This window comes from Netta rufina (genome assembly GCF_964035555.1).
Source record: "Netta rufina genome assembly, chromosome: 2".
Lineage (NCBI taxonomy): Eukaryota > Metazoa > Chordata > Aves > Anseriformes > Anatidae > Netta > Netta rufina.
This window is the reverse complement of record NC_140124.1, coordinates 55173740-55191701: the sequence shown is the minus strand read 5'-3', so window position 1 is coordinate 55191701 and position 17962 is coordinate 55173740. Positions and strand designations below refer to the sequence as shown.

The 17962-nt window shown below is 34.6% G+C and overlaps 1 protein-coding gene across 2 annotated transcripts in view; it reads left to right on the top strand.

Moving 5' to 3' along the window:
• The window catches only part of CUL1 (cullin 1), a 50290-nt gene that overhangs the window by 29521 nt on the left and 2807 nt on the right, over positions 1–17962 (top strand). For both annotated transcript variants that reach the window (XM_084282479.1, XM_084282478.1), the window contains exons 8-19: positions 2711–2873; positions 6360–6490; positions 9393–9500; positions 9585–9691; positions 10880–10928; positions 11453–11584; positions 12118–12235; positions 13089–13165; positions 13902–14033; positions 15339–15431; positions 16759–16806; positions 16892–16974. In XM_084282479.1, the coding sequence (XP_084138605.1) occupies positions 2711–2873; positions 6360–6490; positions 9393–9500; positions 9585–9691; positions 10880–10928; positions 11453–11584; positions 12118–12235; positions 13089–13165; positions 13902–14033; positions 15339–15431; positions 16759–16806; positions 16892–16974 (1241 nt within the window). The remainder of the gene's footprint in view (positions 1–2710; positions 2874–6359; positions 6491–9392; positions 9501–9584; positions 9692–10879; positions 10929–11452; positions 11585–12117; positions 12236–13088; positions 13166–13901; positions 14034–15338; positions 15432–16758; positions 16807–16891; positions 16975–17962) is intronic.

The following is a 17962-nucleotide window of genomic DNA, read 5'->3' as shown; positions in this document are numbered from 1 at the left end:
TTAAATGACAATTACTTTACAGAAGCAAAACAATTCAGCTCTTTTCCCTAAGGTGATATGCTTCTATGTTTTACTTATTTATCTGGTCTGAAGTTTGCCTCCTTAGTGATTTCTGTTAAGTAAAACAAAAATTTGAAACCTTATTAACCGGCAAAACAGAAAAGGAAGTTGAAATAAATACAGATTTCTGTTAAACTTGAGGATTTGACACCAGAATAATCATTTTGCTTTAGATCTCCAAGTTTGCTATTCCTGTACCAGGAACTTTGTGTGTTGGCACATTATTGGAATCTCTTCCTGAGCAGGTTGGCCTCCACAGAGGAAGTAGATCATTAATCAGCATTCACTCTTTCAGAATATTTTCATTTAGTGAACTCTACGTAGTCATTCTGATAAACAGAAGCAGGGTTTGAATCCTTGGTCTCTTCTTGGTCACTTTGGTTTGGTTTCTTAATCACTCCCAAACAGGGTGATTAAGAGCAACCTGGATAAACAAATTGTATTTCCTGCCTGGTTATTGGGTCAGTCTTAGTGAATTTGAAAAATGTATGTATATATATATTTAGTACATTTTATTGTTTTCTGAATTTATTTTTTTTCTTTAATTAACAAACAGCTTTTTGAATATGCAGTGTGCAGGTACACGTAACAGTCACGTCTCTTGTTGTGATATCTTTGTGCAGCTCTTTGCCACAGAAGAAACATATGATTATAACACAACATAACAAATCCCATTTTCAGTGCATGGGGAGAGTTGCCTGGCATCAGTTGTTCTCAGGCATTTCTATATTCACATTTGTTGATGTTGAATTCATTATTTTTGACACTTCTCTTTCAATTTGTCTTTACTTTCATTCTCTAACAATCTCTTTTATTTTCTGAGTTATGGGTGTCGATTTAAAAAAAAAAAAAAAAAAAAAAAAACAGTAAGGGAATTTTAGTCATTCATAACATGAATGAATGGCTCAGCCAGGATTCCAGACAGTAAAAAGCTGTCTGAAGGTCATTACTATTTCAAGAACTAGGGATTATTGGCAAGTACAACAAACTAAACAAACTTAGTAGTACCTCATGCGATCTTAAAAACTTGAGAAGTGCACGGAAGAGCAACTTGCTTTGCTTGAAGCTTAATGTTTGCTTTTTAGTTGATGCTGAAAATGTATAGAAAGCTATTGGAAGGTAAGGGAATCCTTAACCAAGGAAGTGTGTAGCCTTGCAAGTCTGATCAGTTGTATGCTAATATATGGTGTGTGTGTGTATTGTATATTGTATGTACGTATAAGACATTTTGTCTATCTTAGTGTCTTCTTTAAACTGATTTGGGATTTAACTGGTGAAACTCAAGATGACTGCAGTAAGTGTCATTGGAGCATTTTAACTGGAGCTAGCAAAAATGGTAAAAGCTTGCAAAATGATAAAAAACAAAAACAAAACAAAACAAAAAAAGGAATATGACCTCCCAGAAAGTGGAATGACTGAAGCTAAAAGTTTATTTACTGGAATAAATTGTCTTGACTGATTTATCTGGTCTATGTGGTCTACTGCAACTATTTATTTATTTAAAATTCAGATAGGTTTGTTCTTCAGTTTTTCTTACTGTGTCAGGAGTTCTTAACATATTTTTTGACTTACATGAACCTGTCTTACAATATTTGTCTTATTTTTTTCTGTATGGGTGTTAATCATGCATGCCACTTAAATGCCTGGAACTGAATAGTACTCTCCATAATTATTACTCACGTACTGATACAATTCATTTCTGCTATGAAAATTAGTAAGACTGATGTGAAAAGTTGCAAGTTGTCAATCAGTCACGTGTCATCCTGGCAGTAAGAGCATCTTAAGTCATCTGTTGGAAGTATAAACTAGGAAAAGTAATCTGTTATTAGTACACTTGACTTTCCCATGGAAGCACTGTGCATTGAATTCTGATTGGGGATAAATAGTGTCTTGGTGACATTAATTTAAATAATCATATGTACCTTATCCCTAATAGTGTATTACTCTTACACATGGCTTATAAAGGCAATCTTTAACACTAACAAAGTAGAGGTCATTGTTACATAAAAAACATTCAGTTTTACATTTTTGAATAAAGTAGTGTTTCTCAAATGACACTTAATTTTGTTTTTCCAGAAAGATATGCATATGTAGTATTTCATGTGCTAAATCAAATACTGATACAGTTTGAAGTAATTGTAGATTAAGAAGCTTTTCTGTTTAAGAATGTATATGAGAACATTCAGATAAGTTTATAACGGGTGTAGAGTTAAATTCTAGTTTTGTGCCTTGTAGTTTTGCGCAGGCACACACTGTAGCTGGAGATCTTGATGATGCTGAAACTGCAAGCATTGCATGTCAGTGGCTTTCTCTTTGTCTGACAACGTATTCCCATCTGAAAACTTCTTAATCAGAATCATAAGGGAAGGACAATTTTATTGTGATTCTCCACCTTTTCAACAGTATATGATGTTATCATCAACATTGACATTGATTCCATATGTATATAGTGTAGTGTGGGAGGGATCACGTTGCAATTCTCAGAAAAATAATGCTTACAGTGAGGGTAGGTACCATAGTACTGCATTCATGAGAGATTTGGTGTTTTTTGTTTGTTGTCTATTTAGTAAATTAATCTAGAAATCTGTTTTCTACTATATTGGATCTTTGCCTTCCATACAGGTTTCATGCCCATCTTTCTTTCCTGTAGGCTGAAGCTCGCCTTCTTGAAGAACAGCGTAGAGTTCAAGTATATCTCCATGAGAGCACACAAGATGAATTAGCACGGAAATGTGAGCAAGTACTTATTGAAAAACACCTGGAAATATTTCATACAGAGTTTCAGAATTTGTTGGATGCTGACAAAAATGAAGGTAGGTCAACTAAGACATTGGTTTTAGGCTTGAGAGTTCTTCCCTGATGGTTTGTGAATGACATAAATTCTGTTGATAACTAAACATGATTTTTTGTGTTTTGTTTTTTTTTTTCCCCAAGTCAGATTAAGAGAAAAGATAGACATCAAATTGATAACAAACAACTTTTGATTAAATTGGGACAGTTCAGGATGTTGCCTCAAGAAGCCCATTCTAATCCTAAATACTAAAGCAAAACAGCCCTGATTTTAGCTTGGCTGGAATGGCTTCAAGAGCACTTGAGCTATTCTTCCAGCAGGAACGGAAGCTTTCTCAAGTCTTGAGGCAGAAAACAGATCAGTAGTCTCACCAGCTGTTTCAGTTTGTTACATGGATCTTCCTAAGTCAGCAATGAGAATTTTAAAATCTAAATTGACTGGAATTTAAAAGAGGAATATGAGAAATAAAAAGTAACTTCTAAAATATTAAATAGAACTGCATATAGAGCACAAAGGTACAAATTATTACTTGATGAGACTCGTTTTCACAGCTAAAATTAAGTGAATTAAATTTATACCTTTATAGAAAACAAAGAGCATAAAAGTTTCTTCAGTAGTTCCTCTAAAATAAGTTAAGAGTTTGGTTATTTCTAAGGAATTATCAATTGCACTGATTACTAAGAGTTTCTTCAGGAGTTAATGCTTTGCACAAAATTGTCAAAACTAGGGTCAAATAATGCAGGTGCTGAAGAAGAATGGTATTTCAGATTTTTTGCAATTGGAGAATTAATTAAAACTATATCAAGATAAGCTGAACCGTTGCTTATAAAAAAATGACAGAATTGAAGAGATGTAGTAAGTTAGTATTGTTAACACTGTTGGTTTCACAGTTGTGTATTGCAACTATGACTCTACATACCAACCTTAAAGAGCAACTATGCATAATTACTATGATTATGTTGATAACTAAGAGACACTTCAAAACAGGGCAATTAAACATGATGAGTAGATCAGAAGTTACCTGTTTCGGATGCAATAGTTTCTTTTGTCCTGTGGTAGTTTTTAAAGGTTGGATGTTGTTTGTTTGTTAATAAATGTTCTTAATCTATAATGGAGATTTTTTTTATATGGATAGGTGTTGAATAGTAAAATGGCTTCATATATATATATTCTGACAATAGAAATAACAGTAGCTCAATCAAGAAGAAAACTTGTCTGGACTCAGGAAGCCTTCCTGGGGTAAAAAGGAAAAAAAAAATACCTTGAGTCGTGGGCACCATCTGATGTTTTATTTTTGGTGTGTTTCTTTAATTTTCACTTGAGTTATATCAAAGACTGATATTTTCTTAATTTTCAAAATGCTTCCTTTTCTCATTTTAGGCTTCACTTACTCAAATAACAGTAGTGTTCCTTGGCCCTATTGAAGTCTCATGAGTAGAAGCATTTTATTTTGATTGTGATTAAAGAATGAAATATCAATTTTTAATCAGTTCACTCTTGAAGCACTGGACCTAAATTTTGTGGTACAGTTAGGATAGTCTACTATAGGCTATGATAACTCATAATAAAATCTTGATCACTCTCGATGAATTCTTTATTGCTTTGCTACTGAGAGCATGCAGGTTTTGAGGTCCTCCTAAGTGAAGTATATTAAGCATACTGTATTGCAGGCCACACTTGTTGGTATTCTCTAACTTTTTAATTGCATCGTGCAGCCAGTTAGGTTTTAAGGGCATATTTTTCATGTGTTAACCTATTCACATCAGCATTACACCTATAGGAAATATAATTATATTTATTGGGAACAGATTCTAAGATTATTTAGGAGTAATTACATTGTAAATGGTCCTTTTTTGGTAGCATCTCTTCAGTATTTCACCCAATACAGACATCCTGATAGAGCAACCTGTGACCCTTGGCAGGATAGCAGCTTGTTACACTTACATGTGTGTGTTTTTCCTATCTCTTTTCTAACCTTCTGTAGGTAAAGGAAAAACATTCCTGTGTAGTAATAAAAGCTTAACATTACACTGGGAATGTGATTTTTCAGAGGGGGGAAAAACAGTTCAGTTTTCAAAAATGGTCAATACAAAAATTAAAAACTTCACAATGTTCTAGGGAACTGAAAGCATTATATGAAAATTCTTCGGAATAGAGGTGTAATTGCTTCACTATTAAAGGTATCAAGCTCTGTGTTGTATTTCAGTGTTAGATAGCAATACAGCTACTTGATTACTCCATTACATTTAATAATCTAAAGGTGGTAATAAATTGCTCCTAAGCCTTCAAGAGAAGTCTTTACACTTTTAGAATATAGCTAGATGTAGCTGACAACATTAAGATCAATTCGGTAAGGTGAAATATCCGCATTTCTTTATAGTAACTCATTTGGTGATTTGCTGTTTTACTTAAGTGTCTGTTCAGTAAGGGCAAGACCACTAGAAATACCAAGCATTTTTGGGTACCTGGTTTGCCAATGTAAAAGTTTTGAGAGTTTTTTGTTTCCTTAAATGAAACAAAAGGTGGTTAGGGGATGGGGAGAGGTTGAGTCCTGCACTCAGAAAGCCCAAAGAATCTGCCCTGTTTAAAAGGAATAAGAACAATGCCCTCTTTAAGGACAGTACCCAACATTACAAACTGACTGGCTGAAAACTGAGAATTTTATATGAAGCTTTGATATGTGTGAAATGATGCCCAATTTATTTCTTTCTACCATCACTAGTTTTATGCTGTGGGGATGATTTTTAAAAGCTTTTTTCTTCTTTGAGGTAAAAGAAAATCAATTAGTATTCTATTTTAATTCTAAATATTCTATTAGATAGTTAAATCAGATAGTTAAACACTGTTAGCATTATTGGAAGAAATTTGGTTTCTAATGTTACAGATTATCTGCCAGAGGTATCATCGGTTTGTGATGGTTTGCCTTAAGTTTCCTGCAATTTCCACTGTTGCTGCCCCAAATAGAAATGTTAATATAGAATAGACTACAAGTGATGTCATGTCTCTGAAAACTGTCCTGTTCGAAATAAGGACAGATCTAAGGGATGGTGATCAAGTGGAGAATTCTGTGTTCTTGGAACAGCTAGCAGTAACACTAATGCAAGTCCTAATTAAAGGCATCACTTCAAAACTTCATGTAAATAAGAATGCTTAATTCCATTTTTTAAACTATTACACTTCTTTAGATGTGTGACAACTAGAAATCAGAGGTAATTATATTTCTGTAACTGAAGTTTTTTTTTTTTTTTTTTTTTTCTTATTGATGGCACTGTGAATGTAAAACGTGTCTTAATATTTAACAGATTTTCTCTTGAACTCTTAGCTTTCCAGGTTAGTGGAAAAGTTTACTATACAGATTTTTTTGCTTTTTTTCTTACTTTTTACAATGGCAATTGCATGCATATTTTCATTGGTAATGAATGTTTAACTCCTATTGACAATTTATAAATGAAAAATTGGAGTCATAGCTAGTACAAATAAAAGATACTGTCTTTTTGTTATTTTTCAGACTTGGGACGTATGTATAACCTTGTATCTCGAATCCAGGATGGCCTTGGAGAGCTAAAAAAGCTGTTAGAAACCCACATTCATAATCAAGGTCTAGCTGCAATAGAAAAATGTGGGGAAGCTGCTCTGAACGCAAGTATCCCATTAAAATAAGTCTGTATATGGTTACTGCCAATGTATGTCATGAACCCTCCTATAGTGTAAATCTTAATTTTTCATGTGCTTTCCTTCTCACTCATTCAAATTTGTGAAGAATAGACAGTTCTCAGATGTTTATGGTACGTTTAGAGCAACAGCTATATTGCTGTGTTATTACTACTTTTCTGTGTTTTTATTTTGTTCCTGGGGTTTCTTTTCTTTCTGAGTTTTGGCTCTGTCAGGATGTCATACTGCTCAGAAAGCTGGCTGTGCAAATACAACATACTTGGAAGTCCACTCTAAGTGTAGTATTTTTGTTACAAGAAGTATTGTTTCCAGTGTATTCTATTTTTTCATTGTTGTGTAGACTCCTGACTTGGAGGGGACTGTTCGAAGAAAGTCTCTGAGTTTAGTATTTAGGTGAATTGCTTCATTCTTTTTGGAAAAGCATGACAAGTGGTAAAGGAAGAAACAAGTTGACAACTGAAATGGTTGGTTAGGGTACAATGTAAGAAGCAGGTTACTTCTTTCACAGCACTGTGGTCATTTAGCCATATAATTGGCCCTCTTGATTTTGTTACATTACAATTCCAGGATTAATTTTGTATTGATCTCAGTGATGTTAAGAAGTTGTTTAAAACCTTTCTTAACCCTTTTGAACATAGACAATAAGTCACTAACTATCAAAAATAAAAAAAAGGCATTGCACAAAACAAAATTGGGATAGAAGAATGGAACATAGATTTCTGGTAAATTTTTTTTAAAACTGGGTTTAATTTTCAGTTCTGACATAGTTCAGTTTTAACCATTTATTGGGCACAGATATTCTTGAAATAGTACTAGCAGTGGAACGTACTAATAAATATTAAAACAATAGTCTGTAATAACTGCATGGACAGCTGGACAGTTCTAAGCACCTAGCTTTCTGGCAGTAGTGATGCTTTATGAATCATGAAGCAACTTAAGGATTCTTCAGTTTCATTCATAGATGTCAACTTAAATTTTGAAATTGGATATGCTCCATAGTAGACATATCCTTCAAGAAGTTGTAACTCTCAGGTTTCTTTTTACCTAGACCTTAAAGTTCCCAGAAAAATAAAAGCTGCTTTTTCAGCAGTTTGTCTTTGAGAGTGAGGAAGCCTGAGATTCATGTGTATTCTTTTAACTCCAGCCCCATAAAGGACGGAGAGGGGGGGAAAAAACCTTTATCATGGCACTCTTTCTCGTTTCTTAAACGTGCATGCTTTACCTTTCTCTTTTTTTCCTTTTCTGTATATATTTTTTTTATTTTCGTAACTGTATCTCTGGCTGGTTTTCCTTGGGAACCATCTTGCCTCTTCTTCCAATATCCATTACTCCACTGTATTACTTGAATCGTTGTCTTGTTTGCCCTTGGTTGCATTTAGGTAGGATTGGTTCTGTCTAACTTCATTTATCTGTATTGTGTCTGAACACACTAACAGCTGAGCAAATGTCGCAGTTTCTCTGTAGTCAGTGGGGATAATGGCCATACCAAGTTGACTCATCTGACTTACTTTAGATTCTTATTGCTGAATGAGTTGTGTTTTAAACACCATTAACTATATTAACTGGACTGCTCTTCAGTCAGAGGACTACTGTTTTTAGTTGCTTTTGGTTATCTGTTTTGGATTTGTAAACAAGACACTCCTCTTTGAATGTCCTTCAGGTTCTCTTCGTGATTTCTTGCCAACGAGATTCTCAATAACATGTCAGTTCTATGTTTCAAGCACAGCCTTAGACTGGTGGTCTACATAGTTTGTGTCTGTCTTCAGTGGCAATAGGAAATGTTTTTCAGGATCCTGATGTAACCCTGCCCATCTTTTGCTATTTGTTCCCAGCATCCAGAACCCTTATGGTAGGGATTTAACAGTAGTATTTCCATGCCCAATCCTTTTGTTTATGACAAACTCTGTCCTTTGAGTTTGTTTAATGCATTTTTGTACCCCCTTACAGTTTCTGCTTCCAGTAGTCTACTGTGGCAGCAAGTTACAGAAGTTCACTACCTTATATGTAATGGTATTACATGTTTTACCTGTTTTAAGCTTGTTTCCTATTAATTTCATCAAGTACTCTGTAGTTTTAAAATGTGGTGTTTGGTGAACCTTCATCTTGTCACTCATCCTCAGGATTTTCTAAACCTTGGCTCAATGTGCACTTTTACACTTCAGATCTCCAAATTGAAGACTTCTAGCCTTTTTAGACACATGTAAAGCAGATGTCCTGTCTGCGTGGTATTCTAGTTGCCTTTCACTGTTTCTACTGATTCCACTACATCTTTTTTGAGATGCAGAGGTCAGTAATTGCATGCAGGACTTGGTCTGAGTGACGCAAGCTGGATGCTTGTTGGCATTTGAATGCTACTGGGTGTTGAATTAATCATTTTTTTAACTATCAGTGATGACTGAGGTCTCTGCACTAAGTTGTACCTATTGGTGATACACTATTACATTCTTGCTACAGAAATTTATCTTGAGGGTTTCTTCCAGCAATTACCACTTTATGATCATCCAGCTCTCAGGTCTGATTGGAATTAAGCTCGTGTCTCTGGAAATATCTTTCTTGAAAGTATTTGCAATGGCAGAATTACTGCTTCTCGTTTTATAACCGATTCTGGTTTTTGTACTATATAGTATAGTTAACACTCTGCCCTGGTTGTATTAAATGAAAGCTTGCAGTAATAACAGAAACAGAGACTAAACTAGTCTGGATAGATACTACCTCTAATAGTATCTAAAACTTTTAATACTACATCAAATATTTCTAATACTTTTTACATTATGCCATAAAAACTTCCAGTGAGTAGCTTCTTTTTAGAGGAAGGAGAAAGTAGAAGGCACAAACTCAGTGGGTTGCGAACAATCTTTCTCTGTTACAGGATCCAAAAATGTACGTACAGACAGTGTTGGATGTCCATAAGAAATACAATGCTTTAGTCATGTCTGCATTCAACAATGATGCTGGTTTTGTGGCTGCACTGGACAAAGTAAGTATATGTAATGGCATATGGTAACAATTTTCTTTCCTTTTTCTATTTCCCCAAAATTTCACGATCTTTTGTGATTTATAGGCTTGTGGTCGATTTATAAATAATAATGCAGTGACAAAAATGGCTCAATCATCCAGTAAGTCCCCAGAGCTACTGGCACGATACTGTGACTCGTTGCTAAAGAAAAGGTATGTCTTCGAAGACGAATTATTATTCCAGGTTGGCTTTTGTTTTAAAATGATTTATACTGTGAAGTTTTATTTTGTGTATTCAGAAAGAGAACATAACATTTGAAGAAAAACTAATTATATCAATTCCTGAATTTAAACAAACCAACCAAAAAGTCAGTAGGGCCTTTCCTAAAGATGATCTGTAGTTTACTGTTCTTTTTTAAAGAATGGCAGGAGGGTGGGAAATAACAAAAGAACTAAGATCTTTTTTTCTTATAGAAAATGAAGTTCTAGTTTTCTTAGTTCTTCATGTATTCTAACGTCTAGGTGCTCCCCTCCTCCCCCTTCCCCTCCCCCCCCCCAATAAATTTGAGTGGTGCAGTATATACATGTGGTAAAAAAAGAAGAAACACAATCCCTTTTCCATTAAAGTTCTTGCTTCTGTTGTTCTATCTGTATATTCTTCCATCTGGGCAGAAATTGAGGAGGACAGAAATTGCCTTCTGAGGTCTCATAGTTCATATTAAGTTAAGGTATTTAGCTTGAAATGATTAAACAGCACATAAATTGAGTTGGTACCAGTCCAGTTCGTACTGGATTGGTGTCATTTTTGTCACTGGCAACTTCGGGGTGGGAGGGAACAAAACCAGAAAAATTTGCTCACTTCTCACTTCCCATCCATCCCTTTTTTCTTCCTGCAAAGGATTTATTTTTCCCCTTTATAAATACAACCCTTCTATAGCTTAGATTCTCCATATCAAGCATGATATGGAGAAAAACAATGTATTGCCGCCTTAGCTTTCAAGATGCAGCTATCTGAGCTGTTTCCTTTTCACTATATTATCTAAGATAAGAAGTGAAGGTAGCATTTAGCAGCAGAAAAGAAAGGAGGAAGAAAGGGATCCACATTTAAGCCCGTATATCCTGAGAAGTATGAGGCTATCAGGAAATCACAAGCAATTAATGGTACAGGAATTCAACCTGTTGTTTCAAAATCACATACTTTAGAAGTGCTTGCATATGTGTGTTTTGTGGAATAAAGAGAAAAGCATTCATTTCATTACACTGTTCCCTCTTTTGAGAGTCTTTGATTCCAAAACTATTAGTTTTCCTTTGTTTATGAAATAAATTTCCATATACTTATTTATTTTGGCCTAATATAGCAGTTTGGGGAATCATAAAAAAAATTCACTTGTTTCATTACAGCTCAAAGAATCCAGAAGAAGCAGAATTGGAAGATACACTCAATCAAGTGGTAAGACATCTGTAAATAGTTAGTTCTCTTCTGTTTTTAGCTCTGAAAAGTTAGTAATATTAAATTGTCACATAAGTCAGATGAGATCAAACCTGTTACTTTGTATGTTTGATTTCATTAGCTTTTCAGTGATGGTCTTTATCTCTGAGACTTGTTAATGGTATTTCATTGTACATAATTTTAATACAGAGTACTTAGTGTATTTAAAATGACAAGGTAGAATTTCCACTTAGTTTAGTTGATTTATACGTATGCATAACAGTTTCTACACTGTTTTTATATAGCTATATACATGTATATACACTATCTATATTAATGCATAATAAGACTATTTTAGTGGACTATACAGTCAATGTTTTTAAAATTATATTCAGATTTAATAAAAATAAAAAGGAGAAAAACGTTCAAAAAAAAAAAAACCAACCCTGCTGTGAAGTTTGAACTGTTATTGAAGTAGGTCCTGTTAAAGCTTTTCACAACAAATGCTTAATTTTCTTTCTTACAAATTATCTTGGCTTTTCCAGATGGTTGTCTTCAAGTACATTGAGGATAAAGATGTGTTTCAAAAATTCTATGCCAAAATGCTGGCAAAAAGACTTGTACATCAGAACAGTGCTAGTGATGATGCTGAGGCAAGCATGATCTCTAAACTAAAAGTGAGTATTCCTTGATTGTCCCATGATCTACCATATTGCACGTCTTCACAGTACCTTGGATATCACTGCTGTATGTACTTTCACTTTGTTTTTTCACTTACTTTATGTACAACAGAAAAATACGCAACCTAGTTCTCATCTACTTCTAATTTTTTTAACCTCTTAGGAACTTGTAATGCATGTCTGTTTGATGGAGTTAAAGTTTATTCTTAATCCAATAAATGGCATAGATATTATTGTCCAAGTGAAGGACTTGGACATTAACTTAATTTCATTTGTTAGTACAATGTCAAGCAAAATAAGATTTAATGATTTTTTGGTAGTCTGTTTCATTGTGTGTTTTTGTTTCATCTTTAAACAAAACTTTCACTTTTTGGTAACTTGAAGAACACATTTAGTTGGAATCTATAATTCAGTAAAGGAAATATTGAACTGTGTACATCTTTTAAGAAAACAGGCTCCTATGCTTTGTTTTTGTTCTTCAGTGTCAAAACCTGTTGTCTTGTGCTGACGTATCTGTTTTTAAAATACAGCAAGCTTGTGGTTTCGAGTATACGTCCAAACTGCAACGGATGTTCCAAGATATTGGTGTAAGCAAGGACCTGAATGAGCAATTTAAAAAACACCTGACCAATTCAGAACCACTAGATTGTAAGTAGTATCTTTACGTGCTAACTATATGAAGGAAACATTATTTGACATATCTTAACTCCCCAATGGTTAGAGTTACTATTTTATCCAAGATAACTAGGATTTTTAGTCTTCTGGGTCTGTACTTCATCTTCTTCATTCCATAGCTTTTTGTAGCTTGTATTTGGGTATCTAATGAAAGTAAGTTGAATGCTGTCACTTTTTTTTAATTGAGAAGATGATTTTCTGTAAACAGTATTGGTTTCGAACGCAACATGGCTTAGTAATTGTACTTCTGTAAGAGTTAAGAGAAAGGATACTGCATTACACTGTTAGAAAGCCTTATTGTTTTCTTTTGTGTGTTTATGGCTTTTGTGTTGTTTTTGTTTTTAAGTTGAAGCATATCAAATCAAATCCTTTCAAAAAATGATAATTATTTGTTGGATTACATTAGAGTTTTGTATTTTTATTTCTTATTGAATTACGTTATATGCCTTACAGATATAAACGTGTAATTTTTGTTCTTGCTATGTGTTGTGTTTTAGTTACACACAGAAATGTGTGTTTATAAGTTTTTATACTGGCATGGTAAAAGAGAAGTCTGTTGTGGGGTAGAAGCAGGGCAATTTCTGCAAATGAAAGAAAATTGTCTGTCACAAACCTAAACCTATCCAGCTGTACAATCATCCTTCATGAATTTCTGTGTTCTATGGTTTGAATAATAATGTATATTGCTTAATGATTTTTCATTGTGTTAGTTTGAGCAAAACAGAACTATTTCCTGTGTTAGAACACGAACTGCATGTTTGAGCAGCGAGTGGAAGCAAGGAAGATAATGCAGTCCAGCCTATTTATGTGCATTTTTCTCTTCCAGTGGATTTTAGTATACAGGTGCTGAGTTCTGGATCATGGCCATTTCAGCAGTCTTGCACATTTGCTCTGCCCTCTGAGGTAAGGTGCTGCACTTTGTTCATCAGAGCGATGAGATTACTAAACAAGAGCAAGGCTGGTGTGTGTGCATGTTTTGTTGTGTGTCAGAGGACTGGAAGGTTCTTTTTTGTCTAAAAGCTTTGTATGTGGGGTTTGGCTTTTTGGCTTAAGGATATTGGGAATAAGATAAGCGAGTAAAGGTAGTGGGAGAAAATTATGTGAAATACCTAAATTCTTTCTTCTATAGAAAGACAATTAAGGAAGTGTTCTTCAAAACATTCCACAGTAACTGAGACAAGTCTTTGTTAGCGTATCTTTTTTTGTATAGGTCTGTGTAAGAAACTTTGTTGCAGTTGCTTCAGCTCTGTCTGAATTATTTGGATATTGTAATCATTATTCTTGATAAGCACTCAGCAGAAAACCAGACAAGAAATGAATACTTAACATGAGAAACAACTGCTGTTAAGTGGAGGATCAAGGTAGTTTAATCACCTTTCTAGTCTTACCTAATTTCTCAAAAAGGGAAGAATGAAATTTAGATTCTTTTTAAGGTTTCTATTGTTAATGACATTTTAAAGGGGAAATTCATTACAAAGGGAAATTTTCCATCCAATCAGAAGAACCTGAATATTTCGTATTTCAGACAACATTGCAGCATAGGGCAATCAGATTTGATTGTCATGTGTTGGTTCCAGAGCATATTCTAGTAAAGGATGAATAAAAATAATATTCTCTTTTTTTTATTGTTTTTATACAGTTAGAACGGAGCTATCAGAGATTCACTGCATTTTACGCCAGTCGTCATAGTGGAAGAAAACTAACGTGGTTGTATCAGCTGTCCAAAGGGGAACTGGTTACCAACTGTTTCAAAAATAGATACACGTTACAGGTACGAATAAGGTTATGCCAGTAGAAACACTTGATGTTTGCATTTTTAGAGGGCTGGTCCTGGCTGATCACTTTGGAGACATGCATTCACGCTCTACTCCACTGCTTTTATGTACTGTAGATGAGCTGTACAACCTCTTCTTATTTGGAGATAACTGGTTTTCCCAACATTAAAGGATAATTGTGTAGATAAATGTGTTTAAAATGGCAAGGTGTGTAGATGGTGAAGTAGTCGAGTTCATGTGAATACCTGTGCACCCATACAAACAAATTTTAAAAGATAATATGGAGACTTAAGCTGTGTTTTATTTGTATGTCAAAATATTCATTAACAGTATGTAATGATATATTGCAAGTGTTTTAAATCATTTGGTTCATTAATTGTTGCATTTGTGTGTGCATGTACATGTATACACGTATATGTGTTTAGCTACTAAGCATTCATTAGCTTTACTTGTGTACGATGCTACTGGCTGAAAAAAAAGTGCCGGTGCAAGATTGAAGGTATTCTGGGTATTTCTAATGGGAACAAATACTAGCTCTCAACAGGTAGTTGTTGGTATTATGATAAATAGAACCTTTGTTATATGTTTGACTTATTTACTGTAATGATACTTAAGATTTCTTTAAAAGAAATTTGACTTAGAAAAGTGAATATATTACTTGGGGTTTAAATAGTTGTTGAACTGGGTTACGTGAGACAACAGACTGTTATGGAAGATCTCATGCATGTCATGCTTTTCTGTCTGCGTTCTCTCAAAGTAGGCAGAGAAGGAGAGTTCACAACAGTGAGAAGAAACAAAATAATCTCAGACTCCGAACTTGTGTAATCAGCATATGTTAACCCAACGGTGATAGACATGAATAAGCCACTGATAGCTGCTTGTTTATAAATTTGTTTTCATTATTCTGTTAGATTTAAGAGGGTTGTGAGAATGAAGTCAGTAGTCCGTGTAGGTTTTTAGTGAAGATTAAATGAGTAAGAGCCAGATAGTGATGGGAAAATAATTAAAAATTGATATTAACAAGTGGAAAGATAAAGCTTTGACATCATAATAGAAGATATTAAGTGTCTGTGGCTAGTTCAGTGCTCATTATCTTAGGGTTTATGTTTAGATAATACTGGAAGGTAGAGTTCTGGGTATATAAGTAGTATCAGACTTCCTGTATTGTATAATGATTAGTGCTAGTTGGCTATTTTCCATTGTCCGGTTATTCCAGTATGTGTGTTCACACTGGTGAATTCCAAGCTGTTCAAGTTCAGTAAGTATGTTCATTCTCATTTTCTGATTTTTGTTTCTGGTAGGCATCCACATTCCAGATGGCAATTTTACTGCAGTACAACACAGAAGATGCCTACACTGTGCAGCAGTTGACAGACAGTACTCAAATAAAAATGGTAGTGATTTTGCACATTTAACTGCACTCTTTGGTCATCAGGGCTCTTCTGCTATCATAAGAAACTGGGATTAGACATGCTTGAAGCCAGAGTTGATTTCTGTCCTGAAGGAGCAGATGTGCTCTATTCTTGGTTAACTTTCCTGGTTTACTTTCCTGTAAACGTAACTGCTTAATCTTCTAAGGAATCTTAGCATGTCTGATCACTAGAGTGAATTGTGCACGCTTCTGCTGAATTCCCATATCAAGTTTTCACAGTTTCCCTGCATAAATCTTTAATATTAAATACTGTTCTTCCTAGAGAACATCTTATTTCCTAAATGATTGTGTTTTGAGTTTGTTTTTCGTTGCATTTCAGTGCTTATATACGTGAACGTAGTAATGTCTGTATATCATAGGCTCACTATTTGTTGTGAAAAAGATTCCTTCTTCTTTCCAAGTAGCCTTTATAACCCACAATTTATTTGGCATTTTTGTCTTTTCCTAGTAGTTATGAATCGAGTCTGCTGTGACTTCTGGAAAGTTAGGCAATACCTAGTCAGTGAGGGTTTTAAAATTTTGATTTCAGAAATGCAAATCTAGTAAGTTACTGCTGTTGATAATTTACAGCAATTTCAGAAGTTTTACGTATGCTGCAGGGCTACCGTTTATTACAGATGCTTGTTTGCAGATATCTACAGATAGATAAATGCAAACATATATTGCTATATATATATTATATTATTAAAAAAATAAGTATTTGGCCCAGATCATGATTGGACCTGAATAAAACTCTTCATTCAAGTGAAACTTAATGACATGAAATCCAGAAGACTTTCACTGTGTTAAAATAGCAGCTTTGCAACCTTGCACAGAGCATTGACTGGTGTAGCCATCTGGGTGTCTGACCAGTGACAGTAACCAGAACTGACCTCTGTATTGAAGACGAAAAAAATATGTTAATCAGAAAGCAGAGGGTGCCTACTTCTGAGATTTTAAGCCTGGCATGGTACTTATATTTGCATGGTTTGAAGGAAAATGATTTCTAACGCTTAGAGGTGATTTTTTAAGCAGATATATAGGACAACAACTAGAAAGATCTTTTGTTTGGAATTAGTCTTTATAAAGAATTTGATAGTATTTGCCTACTACAGGGGAATGTGTCCTAATACCCCAAAAAAGACCTTATTACTTCTTTTAATGTTAACTACATTTTTACTGCTTCTCAGACTCATTTTGGAGTGCTCTGCACGCAGTAGTCCTTAGCATAAGTCTGTGTATTGTTGTTAGAGGATTTTAGGTTAGAGAAGGGAGCAGTCTGTCTGATAATATTTTCTGTAATTTTGTAGGATATCTTGGCACAAGTTCTACAGATACTGTTGAAATCAAAATTACTTGTAAGTACTCCTTGTTTTTTATGATATGCCTAACATTCAGCAAAATGTTATTGACGTTAATGTTTATTTACTTTATTTCTTACAGGTTTTGGAAGATGAAAATGCAAATGTTGATGAGGTGGAGTTAAAACCAGATACCTTAATAAAACTGTATCTTGGTTATAAAAAGTAAGGAAAACCTTCAGCTGCCTACCTACGTCACTTATATAGAATGGGTAGCATCCTGCTTCTCTGCTTTCAAAGTTTGGGTAAAATGTAACATGCATGGGATGAAAGCTCCGGGGCACAAGTGCCAATACAAATATAGATCCTGATACCAGCTTTAAAGGAGACAGCTAGTAAGGGGATGGAGATTTCAGTTATCTGACTTTCTCGTAGTCTGGCAAAGCCTTAATATGTTTTCACATCTCTATTTTGTACCTTGATTCAATTTTTACCTAATTCTTGTATAATTTATTTCTGGCAAGATATGCTGCTTGCCAGTTATAATTGTGCTGTTTTTTTACTGGAGTGCATAGTGTAAATGCAGCCCACAAAGGACGTTACATTTTATAAAGTAGTATACAGTGATCAGCAAGGGCCAAAGACTTAAGTGTCCATCCAGTCACAATAACATGGGAAGATCAGCAGGCTCATTTTAGAACTTCAAAGTGGAAAGTGATGTAAAAACTTGAACATGATTCTCAGTAGTTTTTACTTTCTACTTTAACCAGTGTTGTTTTCAGTGTTTGTGTATTTTAAGCTGTTCGCACCACTGTGCTGACTTCTTATCATGTTAACCAGAGCATAGACACACATTCAGTGAGGAATTCAGCACTTTCTGAAGATAAGATCTTAAGTGAAGGAAACATTTATTTTAAAACTTGCCCCTGTACCTCCCTCTTCATCTGCTTTTTTTCCCCTCTTGGCCAATAATAAAAGATTTGAGAATTCACTGTCAGCTACATCAGTGTAGTAATGGAAACACTTGAGTGTTGCTGTATTGTGTGGATTGTAGGCTCCCAAATTACAGCTCACAGGACTGCTAAGTATGTAATGAAACCTCTGTCTACTGCAGCACTTCCAAGTGTGGCTGACAGGCTGAGCACTGAGACATGATCATGAGTGCCCTGGTGCTGTGGCTTATTCCCTGCTTGTAACATGGCATGATACATGC